Source organism: Heterocephalus glaber, unplaced genomic scaffold (assembly GCF_053883595.1).
Source record: "Heterocephalus glaber isolate CG9 unplaced genomic scaffold, H.glaber_assembly_v1.0 deba00001550, whole genome shotgun sequence".
In the NCBI taxonomy this organism is placed as follows: domain Eukaryota; kingdom Metazoa; phylum Chordata; class Mammalia; order Rodentia; family Bathyergidae; genus Heterocephalus; species Heterocephalus glaber.
Window position 1 is genome coordinate 25,239,371 of NW_028258343.1, and position 17,831 is coordinate 25,257,201.

The 17,831-nt window shown below is 39.9% G+C and overlaps 1 protein-coding gene across 1 annotated transcript in view; it reads left to right on the plus strand.

Moving 5' to 3' along the window:
• Ros1 (ROS proto-oncogene 1, receptor tyrosine kinase) overlaps nt 1-17,831 on the plus strand; it is a 104,118-nt gene that overhangs the window by 24,170 nt on the left and 62,117 nt on the right. Inside the window, 9 exon segments of the mRNA XM_087190217.1 lie at nt 1,520-1,617; nt 1,620-1,673; nt 2,072-2,256; nt 2,997-3,094; nt 6,032-6,528; nt 7,845-8,057; nt 9,773-9,883; nt 10,737-10,915; nt 12,562-12,753. Coding sequence (XP_087046343.1) covers nt 1,520-1,617; nt 1,620-1,673; nt 2,072-2,256; nt 2,997-3,094; nt 6,032-6,528; nt 7,845-8,057; nt 9,773-9,883; nt 10,737-10,915; nt 12,562-12,753 — 1,627 coding nt within the window.

A 17,831-nucleotide genomic window follows, 5' to 3' on the forward strand; every position in this document is an offset into this window, starting at 1 on the left:
TCAAGGCCAAGGACTGGATAGACTATTAAAGAAGCCCAGAAAGAGTCTGGAGCAGGATGGTGGGGTCAGAAGGTGTTGCACAGGGCACTAACCTGGAGAGGCATAGAGAGAGCAGACAGAGGAAGTTTGCTTCTTTGTTCTACAGGAATGAAAAGCAAGAAAAGTGGATCAGAGTGCAGAAGCCTTGGGTCATCGGGTATCTCTCAAGATCCTACCTCTTCTACCCAAATGGATGTTGTCTTCTGGGTATTGGTTAGGTTTTTATTTTGAAGTTAACCTAAGTACCTGACAAATAGAAGTGTTTAGGTTGAGAGTTTTCACATTAGAATTTAGGAATTGAAAAAACAGAGTGAAAAAATTTAAAGATTTAAAAAGTGGCTTTAAACTCTTAGTTTCTGTTTAAACCTGTAGTGTTGTGACTTACATTTATACATTACACATTACACAAAGCCTTATTGTCCCAAACTCCATTTTACATTAGGTATTGTTCTATCAGACATCTTTGTCCCAGTCTCCTTCATGTTTTTAAGTATATATGGATTTTAATAATTTTCATTTTCCATTTTGAATATTCAACCTGTCAAATTATCTTTTTTATTACTTTGTAAGTACTTTCTTTTTAGGGTCACTTTTTTTTTGGTAGCAGGGATCGAACTCAGGACCTTGTACTTGTGGTGCTGCTGAGCTAAATCTCCAGCCCTTTTTAGGGTTTCTTTTAACAATTGCTTTGAGTGGTCAAATACTTACTGTATCGTGCCTATGTGAACAAGATAACAAACGAAAAGGCTTTCTAAGGAGCACTAGACATTTTTGTGGGGAGGAAACTAGTAAAAGAGTTTTGAATAATACTCAATGACCCAGAATCCTAGGAGTCTGTTTTCTGTTTTCACCAGAAATTTGTTGACTTGACCCCACCCCCTTACTGTTACTTGCACAAACTTATGCAAGTGGATATTGATTACTGCCTAACACCAACCTTTAGGGTGTTTTTGGCCGTTCCTACAGTCTGGAAAAGGAGAGTATTTATGTTATACAAGAGGACTGTCCAAAGGCTCTGATGTGATCATTGAAGGCCATTTATTCATTGCTCTCAAAGTATCCATTGCCTGTGGACCCTGCTTTGGTCTCCTGATGAACAGGATCAGATTTTGGCTTTCTAAGAACATTTCTTCTGCTTCAAAGGGAGAGATGTTGAAGACAATGCAGAGACCACCATTTTGTGTGTGTGTGTGTGTGTGTGTGTGTGTGTGTGTGTGTGAGTATGCACCTAGCTTCTGGCCAGGGCTCGACCACATCTGCCCGCTAGATTCCCAAGGTTGGGGCTAACTGATTGATGTGCTTCTGGAGGAAGGGATACTTAGGGCAAACACCCGTCTTGCTTGATGGCCACTTTCTGCCCCCACCACATTATGGAATAATATGTGTTATACCACATATGAAGTGCCCCAGTGCCTCCAGAGAAAATCTGATCATTCTCCTTTTTTTAAGTACTATTTCTCTTTGGAGAGATTTGTGTTAGCATGCATACTGTCTGAAAACCGTGCTGTTTTTCAATTCAAGAAGAGGAGCAGTGGCTCTTTTTATCCCGAAAAATGTCTCTAAGAAAGAGATCTCTGAAACAGTAGATGAAGCACATTGTCTTTGGTCAGATGCTATACACCATAATATTACAGGTGAGTACAACAGAAATATTTTCTCTGTGTGAAAAGACATTGAATTTCTGGAAGAAATACTTCTAGAAAACAGGAATATTAAAAATAGTTATGGACCTGGAGGTGTAGCTCAGGTACTACATTCCTTAGCATGCATGAGGCCTGGGCCCAATCTTCAGCACCAACACAAACCAAAACCAAAATACCGTAAGCCAAGAAAATCGTCTTTCTGATATTGACCGAGTACGATTTTAAATTCTTCTAAAAATATTATTCTCTATAAAGGAAAAACTTAGTAGAGTATTTTATTCAAGAATAGGACTTCTATTTTAATATTTATTAAATATTAAAAAATTCTTTTTCATGAAGCTTTTCTTGTCCTGCTGTTACATAATAATGTCAATGCGTGGCTTTTCTAGGTATATCAGCTCATGTGGATCGGCAAGTTGTTTATTTCTCTGAGGGAACTCTCATATGGATGAAGGAGGCTGCCCGTATGTCTAATGTGTCTGACCTGAGAGTGTTCTACAGAGGTTCAGGGCTGATTTCTTCCATTTCCACAGACTGGCTTTACCAGAGAATGTATTTCATCATGAATGACCTGGTTAGTCTGAGAATTTAAAATGAATAACTGGATATTGAGGCTAATATGCTTATGTTGGTATATTTACTACTCAACATAATTCTCTCATTAAATATCTACTCAGTGAGTACATGCTGACTTTAGACACTAGGTTAGCAATGAATCATAGATCTGGTCTGCAAGAGTCTAGCTTTTACCTAGTACTAGTCCTGACCTGCCATTAAGTCATCTTTATTCATGACTTTCCAGAGTCATGAGCTTGTATTAATCATAATTCATCTGCCATAAAAGGGTGGAGGTAGCTATGTTATCACTGGGTAAGACTGCCCATCATGACTGTAGTCAGCTGCAAGCATCTCTTACACATTATTATACAATGACCAGGGATAATCTTAGTAAGTTTCTGAGAACACTGAGTTCTTTGTATTTAAATTCTATTTCTTTGGAAGGTAAAAGCTCATCACAATGAACAAAGGACATCACTAGAGCTGGAAGCCCATAACCCTGGATACAGCTTAAATGTTAAAAATATATGGGCCACCATAAACTGGGAAATAGAGCCTGATATTTCACTGGTGTCTGCAGGGTATGAACTCACTGGGATCCAGGATACATGTCTTTTGAGGGCTTCTTCTGTTTTGAGAGTGCTTAGCAATTAGCACAGTGCCAGGCATGGAACAGGAAATTGCTCGGGAAATGCTTGTTGGCTGAATTGAGCACAGACAGACACGATTCCTTCTGATCCATTTTCAGTTCTCTAGGTATATGTTTGTGATTTAGAGATCTGCTCAAACTTTGAGGAAATTACTCCGGCCTCTATTATAGCACCTCAAAAACTTGTGGCTGATGCCTACAATGGGTAAGTAAGTGTCAGGCTCCTGGAGATGGAGTCTCTTCCTTTGGCAAAAATCCTGGTGAAATTTACTTGCTAATGAAATTGTAGCACCAGATGATCTAGGCATCTTATTTCAGGCCTATTCCAGTAAATTTCCAGGCAAACTTTTCTTTCCAAAGAACCACAACATTTCTTTTAAGTTTGATTGACTCCTCCTCTACAGCAAAATAGGTATAGGTATACAAGAAAGACTTTGTCCAGGGGCTGAGGGACGTGGGTTCTAGCCTGGTATTGTCATGCTCAGCACCTCTTGTTCCCTCAGGGCTCCCTGTGAGAAGCCCCTTGATTCTATGCACATCTTTGCTGAGCAGTCGTCTCCCTGGTCTGCTTCTCTTGTCTGTCAGGAAACCTACTGGCCTCCACTCTTAGGAGACAGAATTTGATGATTAACAACTAGTGCAATTTTTAATGACATAGCATTTTTCTCTCCTGTCACAAGAGAAATGGGAACTTTTGAGTTCAGTTGTGCTGCTAAACTGCAGTAGGATCTCGAACAAGGAACTCCATGACTGTGCTCATTTGTTTATCTGTCCCTATAGGGAAGATAATACCTGGTTGGGTTATTTTGAGGTTAAATGAGGTATGTGATTAGATTTTGTGAACCCCAAGTGTACATGAATGTGAAAGATGAAAACATAGAAAGTTATTTGGGGGCTGTAATTTTAAAAATATATTCAAATAAGAACAAGTTAGAAACCAATAAGCAAGGCCAATGTGGGTAAATATTTTTTTCTTTCTTGTAGGAATGAAGTTGTTCTCATCTTGAATGAAGAAAAAGCCCATAAAATTTTACTTTAAATAAATTGATTTTCTTGAAAAAAATTATTGATTTAAAAATCAAACTTTTCTGTTCATATGCTTTTAAATTTTACTAGATTCATTTTCACTTTAGGTTTGAATGAATCACTGAATTATAGAATATTTTTAAAACCTTATGAAATAGGGCAAGTCCTTTGGATGCTCTAGAACTTATTTATAAAGGTCTAAGATCCTATGAAATGTAACCTTGCTGTTGGTAATTACACAAAATGACTCATTCTGAGGATAATGAACTTTATCCACTAAGTTAGTCCTTCAAAGATATCTTAGTGAGGAAGTCAGTGGCTCCTTTTCCCCTAGTAGGATAGGATAAAATTGATTTGTGCTTAAATTTTGAAATGTGCCTAGAAATGATCATGAAAACCAGTATTTTTACTAGTGTGCTTATCCTCGTGTGTTTCTAAGTGTATTGCTTCCAATAATTCATTTTACCGTTGTTCAACCCCATGAGGAAGCTACTCTCATTGGATATGAGGAAGTGAAGCCCAGGTTGATTTAGTAACTGTCCAAGAAACTATTTTGCAGTGGAACCTGGACTGGGCATCTTGCACCAGAACCTATTCCTAACTGTCTTCCTGGAGCAGGACAGGAGAATTTCTGTAGAAACTAGCGTGTCACTCTTGGCAGCAGTTTTTAAAGATGCTCTCACAGAACATCTGGTACAGCTGGCATTGTGCTGTCATTTCTGCGTGGCTGAAGATTCTCTCACTGAGCTTCTGCTTGCTGTCACTCTTCCCTTCCCCTTTCCCTCTCCTGGGGTCCTTGGTCTTTCATGCTTGCTATTTCTTCTCCCCATTGTCGTCCTCCTCCCACTCCCCAGCTCTCCTCTCCTTCTCTTTCTCTTCCAAAGTAGTGGTCAGGGTTAAAGAGCTGCACAACTCCGTGCTTTATACAAGAATTGTGCATCTTTACTCCAGATATGTTTCCTTTTATCTGCTCTGAAATTCTTCCGAATTCCATTAACATGTTGAATTTGAGAAGAACTATGCCTCTTTTTTGTTGCCTGCTATACCCTCCCTCAAGAAAGAGAATGTACCTTTGTATCTTGAAGTGTAGCTTGTATTTCAGGATATGACTTTAGCATGAGAGTCTTGAGCATATGGACAAAGATTTGGAATGGTCAACAAGAAGAATAAGAATGCACTGAATAATGGCAGGAAAATGACTTGTCACTTGTGATGGAGGCTGCAATGCTGCCAACCTACTGGGTTATAATAACAAGAATTTGCCACGCAAAAGTGTACTTTCACTAGCTTCTGTATTTGTGGCCATAAATTCTAAATTAAGTACCTACAAATGAATGATTTTATATTTTAGTTAAAAATCCACTTACAGATTTGACTATCAGGGAACTATGTTGGCGGTGTGGTTTCTTTTTCATTATTAAGAGATTGCTTGTCTTATTACCATGGGGTTCTGCTTCACATCGGGTGTGGTTTTTTAACTCTTCTGTTGACTCCTTTCGCCTGATTGCTGGGTGGTCCTGGCCAACTGCTTTGGTCGCTTGTGGGATATTTCTTCTTGGTTTGTTAAGATCAAACATTTACTACTGCCTGTCTCAATTGTAGATATTCTAAAACCATGTAGACTAACAAATGCTTAGTAGTTATATTTGTTATAGTGAAATGATAACAGTGTATTTAGAAAATGAATAGTTTAAATGTTTTGCTTTCTTCCACTTATCATTCATAATGCGTGAGAAGATTTATTGATGGAATTAGACTTAAGACTTTGTGTATTTTGGAGGAAGGTGCTTTACAGTATATAACATATTTAGTTATGTGCTTTTTATATAACATGCTTTGCTTTGAAGTCTTTAAAGCCTCTTTTTGTTCTTAAATTCTGTGATTCCTTAAAAAGCCACTTATAGTAGAGACTAAACATTACAAGTGAGGCTGAAATTTTCTAATCTTCTAACTTCTGACTTAAATGAGTAGAGCATATCTTTGGTAATGACCTTTGCCCTTTGCACCTTGGAGAACCTGTGGCTCCAGAGATACCTGGTTCTGGTTGTACAACAGGCTAAAGCACTTAGCCAAGTAGTTGACTCATCTGCCCTGACTTCTTTTGTTTCACCATCAGGTACATCTTTTATCTCCTGAGAGATGGCATTTACAGAGTCGATCTCCCTGGGCCATCTGTCAGAGATGCCAAACCTGTGCGCATCGTGGAGAGTTGCACATTAAAAGACTTTGCAATAAAACCACAGTCCAAGCGGATCATTTACTTCAATGACACCTCCCAAGTCTTCATGTCAACATTTCTGGATGGCTCTGCTTCCTGTCCTGTCCTTTCTCAGTTCCCCTTTGCTGATGTGCAGAGCTTTGCTTGTGAAAACAATGACTTCCTTGTGACAGATGGCAAAGCCATTTTCCGACAGGACTCTATGTCTTTTAATGAGTTCATTGTGGGATGTGACCTGAGTCATGTAGAAGAATTTGGGTTTGGTAACTTGGTCATCTTCAGTTCCTCCGTCCAGCCACACCCTGTCCCACATCACCCAAGGGACATCTCTGTGCTGTTTGGGTCTCACCAGGCCCTTGTTCAGTGGAAGCCTCCTGCCCTCCCCATTGGAGCCAGTGAGTGTCCTGTGCCTAGGGTTGGGTGCTGGTCTGCTGGAAGGAGGTGGGCTTGGACTGCATGGAGCTGGGATTCAATTTTGGGAGCCCGCATAGAGTCAGGCATCAACCAGAAGCAGCTGCTTAGCTTTTAAGAAAGGTATTTTTACACTTGTTTTTCAGTTTTTGAAAATGATTTTTTCATAGTTTTGAAGTAGGAGGATCTCCCAATAGAATAATTTCACAATTTATTGAGCATCTACTAACAGCTACTAGGAGTAGCTACTACTATCAGCCCAGGGAACAGGATATTTGGGATGAGATCATGCATGAATTTGAACAACTTTCTAAAATTCTCTGAATTTGAATCTCTGTCTCTAGAGAAGCAGTGTGTGTGGTGGGTCAGCAGGTAGGCTCTGGAGCCAGCCTGCATGGATTCAGTACTGATCTTGACAGCAAAATTACCCCCACACAAGTAATTAGTGACAGTAGAATGATCTTGGACAACTTACTTGGCCACTTTGTGCCCAGGTTTCCCTGCATGCTGTAGTGAATGAGAGTATTAATTATATCTTTGTGTGGGACTGTTGTACAGATCAAATTAGGGTAAAGAGAAAACAGAATAGTATCTAGCACCAAGGTCAACAAATGTCTTGGGAAAGGAAAGGCCAGGTAGTAAATAATTTCAGCTTTGCGAGTAAGTTGGTCTCTATCACAGCTAATCAAGGTCAGAGCCTTGTAGCACGGAACAGCCACAGTCAGGGTGTAAATAAATAACCGAGGCTGAGTTTAGTACAGCTCTATTTTCAGAAATAGGTGGTGGGCCAGATTTGGCTGTAGTTTCCCAGTCCCTGGTCCTCTAGGCAGTAGTATTTAGCTAACACTGGAAACTTTTTATTTAAGACAAAAGTGAATTATGCCTGTCTGTTGCATATCTCAAAAATGGTGAAAATGAATAGGCTCCCCCCCCCATATTGATTGGGCATCTTGGAGGTCCTATGTGAACCCTGGGAAAGGTACTGAAGATTCATCATTAATCATTTTTTGAAGACCCTGGTTATACCTAGCAATATTACAGAGATCCCTCTTACAATCCTGTGAGCAACCATGCATCTTTGATGGAAGGACAGTCTCCTGGTGCCACAATGTTTCCTTCAGTAGAGGAAAGTGAGCAGCACAGCAGGAACGAGCATGGTCCTAGGCTTATGGCCCAATGACCCTGATGACTAGTTAGATAATGGGCTCTGGAGAAAGTGGTGATGGATTTGTTGATGATCTTTGGTTCACTCTTGCTGATGTTGTCCTAGTCAGTGACATTGTTGAAGTCTTCTTTTTAGGCCCTTCCGCCTGGCAGAACTGGACTTACGAGGTACAGGTATCCACCCAGGACCTTCCTGAGTCTACTCACACTTTCTCTAACATACGGGGAGCCATGCTTAATATACCTGGGCTGCAGAGTGCTGTGAAATACAAGGTCTCTGTGCAAGCAAGTTCTCCCAAGGGGCCAGGCCCCTGGTCAGAGCCCTGGGTGGGCACAACCCTTGTGCCAGGTAAGAAATGTTACACATTTAGAGAAAAGTCCTTTCCAATTCCTTGCCTCCAATGTGATGGAGAAATTAGAATAGAGGTATTGACCTCTTGGGGATGTGTTTTTACCTGTAATTAGGAGAGCAAATAAATTAGTGTGGTGTTTGTCTTTCTAACTTAGTATTTTAGTTTCCCAAATACATTTTAGAAAGCAAGATACTTTCCTTCTCTTTCCTGGTTTCCTTTTGCTTATGGTTTGTTAAGCCATGGCATTCCTGAACTCTGAGTTATGGTGAAGGAGTTGAGGGGCTATGAATTATTTTGAATCTCATCTTCTGGTGGAAGAGTAGAGGATAACTTTATCATTTATCCTGCTGTTGTTATCACAGTTGCTTCTGGGTATCCTGAATGGAACCTTGGCAAACAGTAGCTACCGGAGGAAAAATATCTATCATGAACACAACACTGCCATATTGCTGCAGATGTTTCTTCATGTTCCATCTCAAAGATTTGTATAAAAATAAGAGTGTTTGAATAATGTGAGCTCTAATTCTATCAAGCAGATACAATCACTCCTATCCTTCTACAGACTTTTTCAAAATGGTGATATTCTTTTACCTTAGAAAGGAAATATTGAAGTGTAAGCCTTGTGTGTAGGGACTGATGGTGAAATCCTGCCAGGGACAGCATGTGGAGGGCATAGCCACAGTGGCTGTGCTGAAGTGGGCAGGGAACTCAACTCCAAGTCCCGATGCCCACAGGCTCCGGTGTGTCACCAGGAGGAGACTGATCTGCTCCTGAGGTTCTGAGAGGCAGCAAAGACTACATGAAGAAATGTATCTCGGAGAAAAATTCCTGGCTGCATGGATAGAGCAGGAAACAAAGAAATACTAGGACCAAGAAAAAAAGATGGGAAATATCACAAGCAAATTAAGATAGAAGAGAATTCAACAGGGTTGAGTTATGAGTCACTTTGAAAATAATGCCTTAATGAGATGTTACAGAAGTTTGGATAGAGGGTCCTTATATTAGACACATTCACAGTGGTATAATTTCCTTCAATTTGTGAGATGCTTATTAAGAGCCCATGTAAAGTAAAAACTATTCACCTTCTCTCCTCTCTGGATGAAGCTTAGCAATAGATGGATGAGTTGTTTTGCCTTGGGATAGTGTGGTTTTGATTCAAGAAGATGAAACAATAGTGGACTTTTTTATAACAAGCACACACAAAATCATAATGCATAGAAGCTTAATTCATGCTCTGTATTTCTGCTCTAAGTGAGGTCCTATTCCATCTTCCATTCCTGTCACTGAACTCTGAGAGCGTGAGGCCTTCTTTCTGCATCATGCATGGCAGAGGGCACCAGGTGTCATGTTTGGAAGTCTGACGCCTTCCAACTGCTGCACTGAGAACCATGTTTCTGACACGTGGACTTCTGTAGGACACATTCCAGCCATACAAACGAATACTGGATTTATCATGATCATTTATTACTTTATATCACTTTATAATGTGTGACTATAACCATAAACTTTGCATTTCTACTTTAAAAAGACTTGTATCTAAAAAATTCTTGGGCCGGGGATTTAGCTCAGTGGTTTTGCCGCCTGCTGTGCAAGCGCAAGGACCTGAGTTTGAGCCCCAGTACAAAAAAAAAAACCCCGAAAAAAACAAAAACAAAATAAAATAAAAAATTCTTCCTATGATATTTCTTTTTAAAAATTTTTAATCAAACAGCTACAGAGCCACCACTTATCATGGCTGTGAAAGAAGATGGGCTTTGGAGTAAAGCACTGAGCAGCTTTGGCCGGGCAGAGTTCTCATCCTCTGACATAGGGAATGTGTCAGGTAAATGTCCTTGTTCACTGACCTGCCAGGTTCTGCTCCTGGCACTTCTTGAGGCATTTAACAAATGGAAAGAATCACTTGCTTGCTATTAGGTTAACAGTGAAAAGAAAACACGCTGACTAGATGACAGTGCCAGTGATATTGTTAAGAAAGTCAGTTCTTAAGTAAGAATGCTATTTATTAATTTTATTAATCCACAAAATATGAGGTTACTTACTGATTCATACCCACTTCAGGAAGGCCTTGATAAATGCTCATATTTGTTTTTATTTTTGGAACGGGGGATCAAACTTGGGACTTTGTGCTCGCAAGGCCAGTGGCAGAACCACTGAGCTAAATCCCCAGCCCGATAAATGTTCTTGTATTTTAGTCTATGATGTTATTTCACTGTGACAGGCTCTCATTCCACAAAGAAAGCGATTCTTAGGCCATTCACTCTGAGTTTGCCATACGACTGGATCCAGGAACTGTTGTACAGAGTTCTTGATAAGAATTTGTTGACAAAGAGGGTTATTAAGTAATGAAGGATAACGTTGCCCAGAAGAAGAAAAATCTTTACTCCTAGATGGGATAACAGTGATCTTCCTGAAGATGGCATCTTCTATAATTATTTGATCATTTTATTGATTGGATTGGCTATTAAAAGACAATATCTCAATCTAGAGTATGCATTTCTTTGTCCAGTTCCAGGACTTAAAATTCTGAGTTTACGTTATTGAAACATGCTTGACAAATCCCTGAAGTTCTAGGGGATATTGGCATCAGTACATGCGTTAAAATCATATTGAGGTGCTTACATTTTCTTTGTGTACACAAAAAATAACTGGTAATGATGTTTTCTTTTTCTTTGGAGACATGGATTGGTATAACAATAGCCTGTACTATAGTGACACCAGAGGAGAGGTTCACGTGTGACTGCTGAGTGGATCAGGGGTCTCAGAGAGCCATCGCATCCCCAGCATTGCAGGGGCAGGAGCTTTGGCTTTTGAGTGGTTGGGTCGCTTTCTCTACTGGGCTGGAAAGACACACGTGGTAAGTGAGAATCTGGCACCCTGGGTGCTCAGAGTTCTGTGCCACTTAGGTAATATTTGTCTCTAAACTTACTTCCTTTTAAAGTGAATTTATGTATAAGTGAAATTGTATATCACTACTGGGTGTACTAGTTCTATAATTTCACTCACATCTTAAAATAAATCCATTAAAATGCCCACTTGAGGATCTTGGCAGAAGACGACAGATTTCAAAGGCTGTTTCCAAAGGTGTGGGCAGGGCTGGGGAAGATGAGCCAGGGACAGCAAAGCACATGCTGGAATAAGAAGTTTGGAAGAACAGAAGTCCCTGGACAGACAAGGAAGGGAGAAGGCAAAGGACCTGCAGAGGCCTGAGCTGTAGGAGAGTTGGAGATAGGAACTGGGACTGTAGATGCCGGCAAAGTCCACCGTCTGGCCCCGAGCAAGCCCGGGGAACAAGCACCCTGACCCCTTCCTCCTGCCAGGGCTTCCCTTGGCTGCACCTTCCTGGAAGCCAGAGGGCCAGGGAGCCTGGCCAGTCCAGCCTCTGGGGAAGAAAAGGTGCTCCTGGGCCAACATGTGAGCCTCCAGCAGACCTGTGTGGTGATGCACCAAGGAGCAAGGTGCTGGCCAAGGGCGAGAACACTGGCTGGACGCATCAGAAGATACAACGCTGCAGCCATTTCCTCATGAGGGTTGCTTGCTGTCCACCCACGGATCTGTTTGGCCATCATTTATCTACTAGCGATGTGTGGGGAGTCTTGAGAGGAGGGATAGAGGGATAAACGTCCATAGTAGCTGTGTCTCTGTTCTTAAAGCTTTATCAGTGTCTAATTCGCATACCATAAAACTCACCTTTTATTGTGTAGAATTTGGGGGCTTTTACTACATTCAGTGTTGTGCAACCATTACTTCTGCTGCTTTGATGAGATACAGCAATAATAAGAAAAAGTAGTGTATTTAGAGGCAAAGCCGCACGACACAGCCTGATTCGTGGTGTAAATGACAGGTAAGGTGAAGCTGAGGACACTACTCAGGGAATGCTTCCTGAAATGGTTTAGTTTAAAACTAGTTTTGAAGGAGGTAGAAGAGCAGATATATGAACTAGCTTCTAGCATTTGCTCTGTTTCTATTTATTGAGCAAGTTAACTCCAGGACAAATTGCTTCACTTCATTTAACCCAGTTTGCTTGTGAGGAAAAAAAATAGAGAATAGAAATTCCTAAAGGCTTAAGTTAAAACAGTGCACTTCCTGGCATGGCGCAGGTCCTGGGTGATGCTGATGATGCCTAAGCAGGAGGTGCATGAGATGGGAGCAGGGAGCGAGGCCCTCATTCCAGGAGCACATCTTCTTCAGGAATCCGGTCAAACACTTTCATCCACGAGTGCTTGATTTTCTGGAGATACAGTTAGGAACACTGAGCGATTTTACTGAAAATAAATTTATTTCCTTTCCCTTTAGGGATAAAAGGAGGTAAGTTCCATGAAGGCGGGAGCTGTGCCTGTTTTCATTGTGTTTACAAGGCTTGGCACACTGCCTAGCACAATGTTGATATATACTTGTGGTTGAATGAATGAATGGAACAGTTCACTAATGATTACTGTAAACTCTTTGGAAGTAGAGATGTCATTTGAAAAGTTCTAGCTGACTATGCTGTCATGTCCTTAGATCCAAAGGCAGTCTGTGCTGACGGGACACAGCGACATGGTCACGCATGTGAAGCTGTTGGTGAATGACATGGCGGTGGACTCCGTGGGTGGATACCTCTACTGGACCACACTCCACTCAGTTGAGAGCACCAGGCTGAATGGAGAGAGTGCTCTTGTCCTCCAGGCACAGCCTTGGTTGTCTGGGAAAAAGGTGACAAATTAAAATGAGATGGATCATATACTAATATCGAGTTACATTCTATAGTTGTGTTCTATAGTTATGATGACACTGCCTGTGTTTATTGCTAGTAGTTGAGCTTGAATTCTCAAAGAAATACTGATACAGTAGGCTCTTGGTATAGCTAACGTGTCTCTAAGCCTTCTTTGGAGGTTATAATGAATTATATGAATCTAAATACAGACAGTTTTTAACAGTTCACTCTAGCTTAAATGCATCCGCATTTGACAACTTTTTTTTTTTTTTTTGGTACCGGGGATCGAACTCCAGTCCTTGTGCTTGCACAGCAGGCAGCGAAACCACTAAGCTAAATCCCCTGCCTTGACAACTTTTAAATTTCTTAATGTTTTATAATCTGAATGACTTTTATTGAATTTTTTTAGAGCTCCTTATTGGGTAGGGATTAGGTGTTAAAAAATGTTTTAAAATCAATTTTGGATACTGATTATTCTAAGTACTCTGTATTCCTGACACAAATTACTTGACTTTTCTATTCGTTTCCACTTTTCTATTCTGTTTCCTTATCTGAAAAATGGGACTATTAACAATTATTTTACTTTTTAGGGTTGTGATGAAAATTAAATGAGATAATTTATTTGAGGTAGTGGGAATTGTTTCAATAATATGGTAAATGCCCAGTGTAAAGTTCTTATTATTGTCCTTCGATCTTAAAAATACACCCTATACAGCAACATTTCCAACACAAATGTTACTTTTACTTACTTAACTTCTAAAAGTAACATCTTTTTTTCTTTAACCTATTTACTTGCCCTGTAGGTTTCTACCAGAGACCCCTGCAGTCAGGTTCCAGTCCCTACCTGCCCAGTATATGATGTAGGCCTGAGAAAAATACACTGAGAGACAGACCTAGGAGAGAAAGTGGAGCACTAGGACGAGCAGGTGCAACTGACAAAGGTACTGGCCAGTCCCAGGCACTGGCTTTTATTGGCAATCAATTGGGTTAAAGGCGAGCTGCAAGTGGTTTCTATGGAAATTAATGTAAACAAAGCTCATAAAGGACAAGATAAAGCTTTCTCAAAGTAGGAACAGAATAGACAAAATATATGACTATAATTGGAACACTGCCCTCCTGGTCTGAAGGTTTAGTTGTGGCAATGGAACTTGGGTGCGAGTTACTCTGACCTCAGCACGTAGGCTTCGGCCAGACTCACTTCTCAAAACAAGCCAGTTGTGGGGTTAGCTCCTCACAGCCTGCCTGGGGCACGATCAGTATTACGGTCCTCTGCAGGTTTCCACCTAAATTTCTGAATCTTATTTTTTTTTGGATCACAATAGTATTATAAGGCCATTGCAGAAAACTTACAAATTGCAGAAAAACATTATGAAATAAACCACTTGCCCTCTTTATACCTAATGTATCCCTTAAATTTTTATTATTTTAAGGCCCTTTTCCTTTTTTTTTTTTTTTGAGACCCTGGTTAAAGCCTTCTTTCTTTCTTTCTTTTTAAAAATTTTATTTTATTGCCACATTTTAGGTATACAATATAATGACATTCATCATTGGAAATTTGCACCTTTACATAGTCTCTCTTGGTTCTTATTTTTCACCCTTGCCCAGCCCTCCCTTCAACCCCTCCATTCCTCCCTATTTACAAAGATTTTGTTCCTATTTTTCCATTTTCTCATATTAATCCCATTCCTTTCTATCCTTTCCCTTAGTCCTCCCACTTCTTCCCCTTTGCCCCTTTTCTTCCTATTTCACATGACCTATTATACATTTAGTCCTTATTTACACTTTCAGTTTCTCACACCAGAGAAACTATTTGGTATTTACACATCTGTGTCCTATTTATTTCACTTAAGAGTATTGCCTCAATGTGCATCCACTTAGCTATAAATGTCTCTAATTTCTCATTTTTGATGGTGGAATAGTACTCCATTTTATAAAAAAACCACATTTTCTTTATCCAGTCTCAGTTGATGGGCATTTGGGCTGTTTCCAAGTTTTAGCTATTACAAATTGTGCTGCTGTGAACATGGGTGCACATATATCACTGTGGTAGGATTCTTTTAATTCTTTGGGGAAGATCTCCAGCAGTGGAATAGCGGGGTCAAATGGGACTTCCAGTCCTAGTTCTTTGAGGTATCTCCATACTGATTTCCACAGTGCTTGCACCAGTCTACACTCCCACCAGCAGTGGAGCAGGGTTCCTCTTTCCCCACAGCCCCGCCAGCATTTGTTATTGGTTGATTTCATGATAGCAGCCATTCTTTCTGGGGTGAAGTGGAATCTCAGCATTGTTTTCATTTGCATCTCTCGAATGACCAGTGATGTTGAACATTTTTTCATGTACTTATTTGCTATTTCTACTTCTTTGTCTCAGAAATGTCTGTTCATTTCAGATGCCCATTTTTGGATTGGGTCTTTAAATTTGGGAGGTCTGATCTTTTTAAGTTCTTTATAGATTCGAGATAGTAGACCTTTGTCTGAGGAAGAGCCCATGAAGATTTTTTCCCACATTGTGGGTTGTCTCTTCACACTGCTGGTGGTTTCTCTTACTGTGCAGAAGCTTTTTAATAAGAAGAGATCCCATTTGTTGATTGTTTGTGCTAGTTCATGGGCAACTGAGGTTTTGTTCATAAAATCTTTTCCTACACCAATGTCTTCAAGGGTTCTACCTAACCTCTGTTCCAACTGGTTCAGAGTTTCTATTTTAATATTTAGATCTTTAATCCATTTTGATTTTAGTTTAGTGCATGGTGAGAGATACAGGTCTAGTTTTAATCTTTGGCAAGTTGAAGCCCAATTTTTCCAGCACCATTTATTAAAGAGGCTATCTTTCCTCCAGGGAGGGTGTTTGGCTCCTTTATCGAAGATGAGATGGCTGAGTGTGTCTGGCATTGTTTCTGCATCTTCTAATCTGTTCCACTGGTCCTCAAGCCTGTTTCTTTGCCAGTACCATGGTGTTTTTATCACAGTAGCTTTGTAGTAGAGTTGCAGGTTGGGGATTGTGATACCCCCTGCCATGTCTCTGTTCCCTAGAATTGCTTTTGCTATTCTGTGTCTCTTCTTGTTCCAAATGAATTTTTGGATTGTTTTCTCGAGGTCTGTGAAGTATGCTGCTGGGATCTCAATTGGAATTGCATTAAATCTATATAGCAGTTTTGGAAGTATGGCCATTTTCACTATATCAATCCTTCCTACCCAGGGGCAGGAGATGTCTGTCCATTTTCTGATATCATCTTCAATCTCTCTTTTCAGAGTGCCATAGTTTTCAGAGAAGAAGTCTTTGATTTCCTTCGTTAGGATGATTCCTAGGTATTTCAGTTTTTTGGATGCTATTGTGAAAGGAATTATTTGCCCTATTTCTCTCTCAGTGAGTCTGTCATTCGTGTGGAGGAAAGCTATTGATTTTTGTGTGTTGACCTTGTAACCAGCTACTTGACTGAATTTGGTTATTAAGTCTAGAAGACTTTTGGTGGAGTTCCTGGGGTCTTCTATATAGAGTATCATGTCATCTGCAAATAATGACAATTTGACTTCTTCATTTCCTATCTTTATTCCTTTTATTTGTTTCTCTTGTCTAATTGCCATGGCTAATGTTTCCAGAACTATATTGAACAAGAGTGGTGATAGTGGACATCCTTGTCTTGTTCCTGATTTTAGTGTGAAGGATTTCAGTTTTTGACCATTTAGTATGATATTGGCTGTTGGTTTTTCATAGATGGGTTCTATCAGTTTGAGGTAGAGACCATCTATTCCAATTTTTTGTAGGGTTTTTATCATAAATGCATGTTGGATTTTGTCAAATGCTTTTTCTGTGTCTATGGAGATAATCATATGGTTTTTGTCCTTGGCTCTATTGATATAGTGTATTACATTGATTGATTTGCATGTATTGAACCATCCCTGCATCCCTGGGATAAATCCCATTTGATCAGGGTGTATGATCTTCTTGATGATCTTCTGCATTCTGTTTGCCAGTATCTTATTAAGGATTTTTGCATCTATGTTCATTAGTGATATTGGCCTATAGTTCTCTTTTTCAGTTGGGTCTTTCTCTGCTTTGAGGATCAAGGTGATGCTTGCTTCCAGGAATGAATTTGGGAGTATTGCTTCCCTTTCAATTTCATTGAAGAGTTTAACCAGTAGTGGCAGCAGTTCCTCTCTAAATGTCTTCTAGAGTTCACCAGTGAAGCCACCAGGGCCCGGGCTTTTCTTAGGTGATAAGTTTTTGATTACATTTTCAATTTCATTGGTTGATATTGGGTTGTTCAGAATTTTTAGGTCTTCTTTGATCAACTTTGGTAATTCATATGTATCTAGGAATCTGTCCATTTCTTCTGTGTTGTTCATCTTATTGGGCGTATAGGTTCTGGAAGTAGGTATTGATGATCCTCTGGATTTCTGCTGGGTCTGTTGTAGTTTCACCCTGTTCATTCCTAATTGCATGGATTTGGGCCTTTTCTTTCCTTTTTCTGACAAGGTTGACTAAAGGTTTATCAATTTTGTTGATTCTTTCAAAGAACCAACTCTTGGCTTCATTGATTTTTTGTATCATTCTCTTAGTCTCCATTGCATTGATTTCTCCTCTGATCTTTATAATTTCTTCCCGTGTATGAGCTTTGGGGTTGTCTTGCTCTTCTTTTTCTAGAAGCTTGAGGTTCAGCATCAGGTTGTTTAATTGGGCTTGTTCTGTTTTCCTAATGTGCGTATTCACTGCTATGAATTTCCCTCATAAGACTGCTTTCATTGTGGCCCATAGATTCCGATATGTTGTATTGTCATTGTCATTTAATTGAAGGAACTGTCTGATTTCTTCTTTAATTTCCTCTGTGACCCATTGGTTATTCAGAAGTGTGTTGTTCAATTTCCACGTGTTTATGAAATTTTTTGAGTTTCTTTTCCTATGGATCTCCAATTTCATCACACTATGGTCTGATAATATACAGGGGTTAACTTCAATTCCTTTGCACTTACTTAAACATGTTCTATGCTTGAGTATGTGGCCTATTTTGGAGAATGACCCATGTGCATCTGAGAAGAATGTGTATTCTGATTTTGTGGGGTGGAAGACTCTGTAAACATC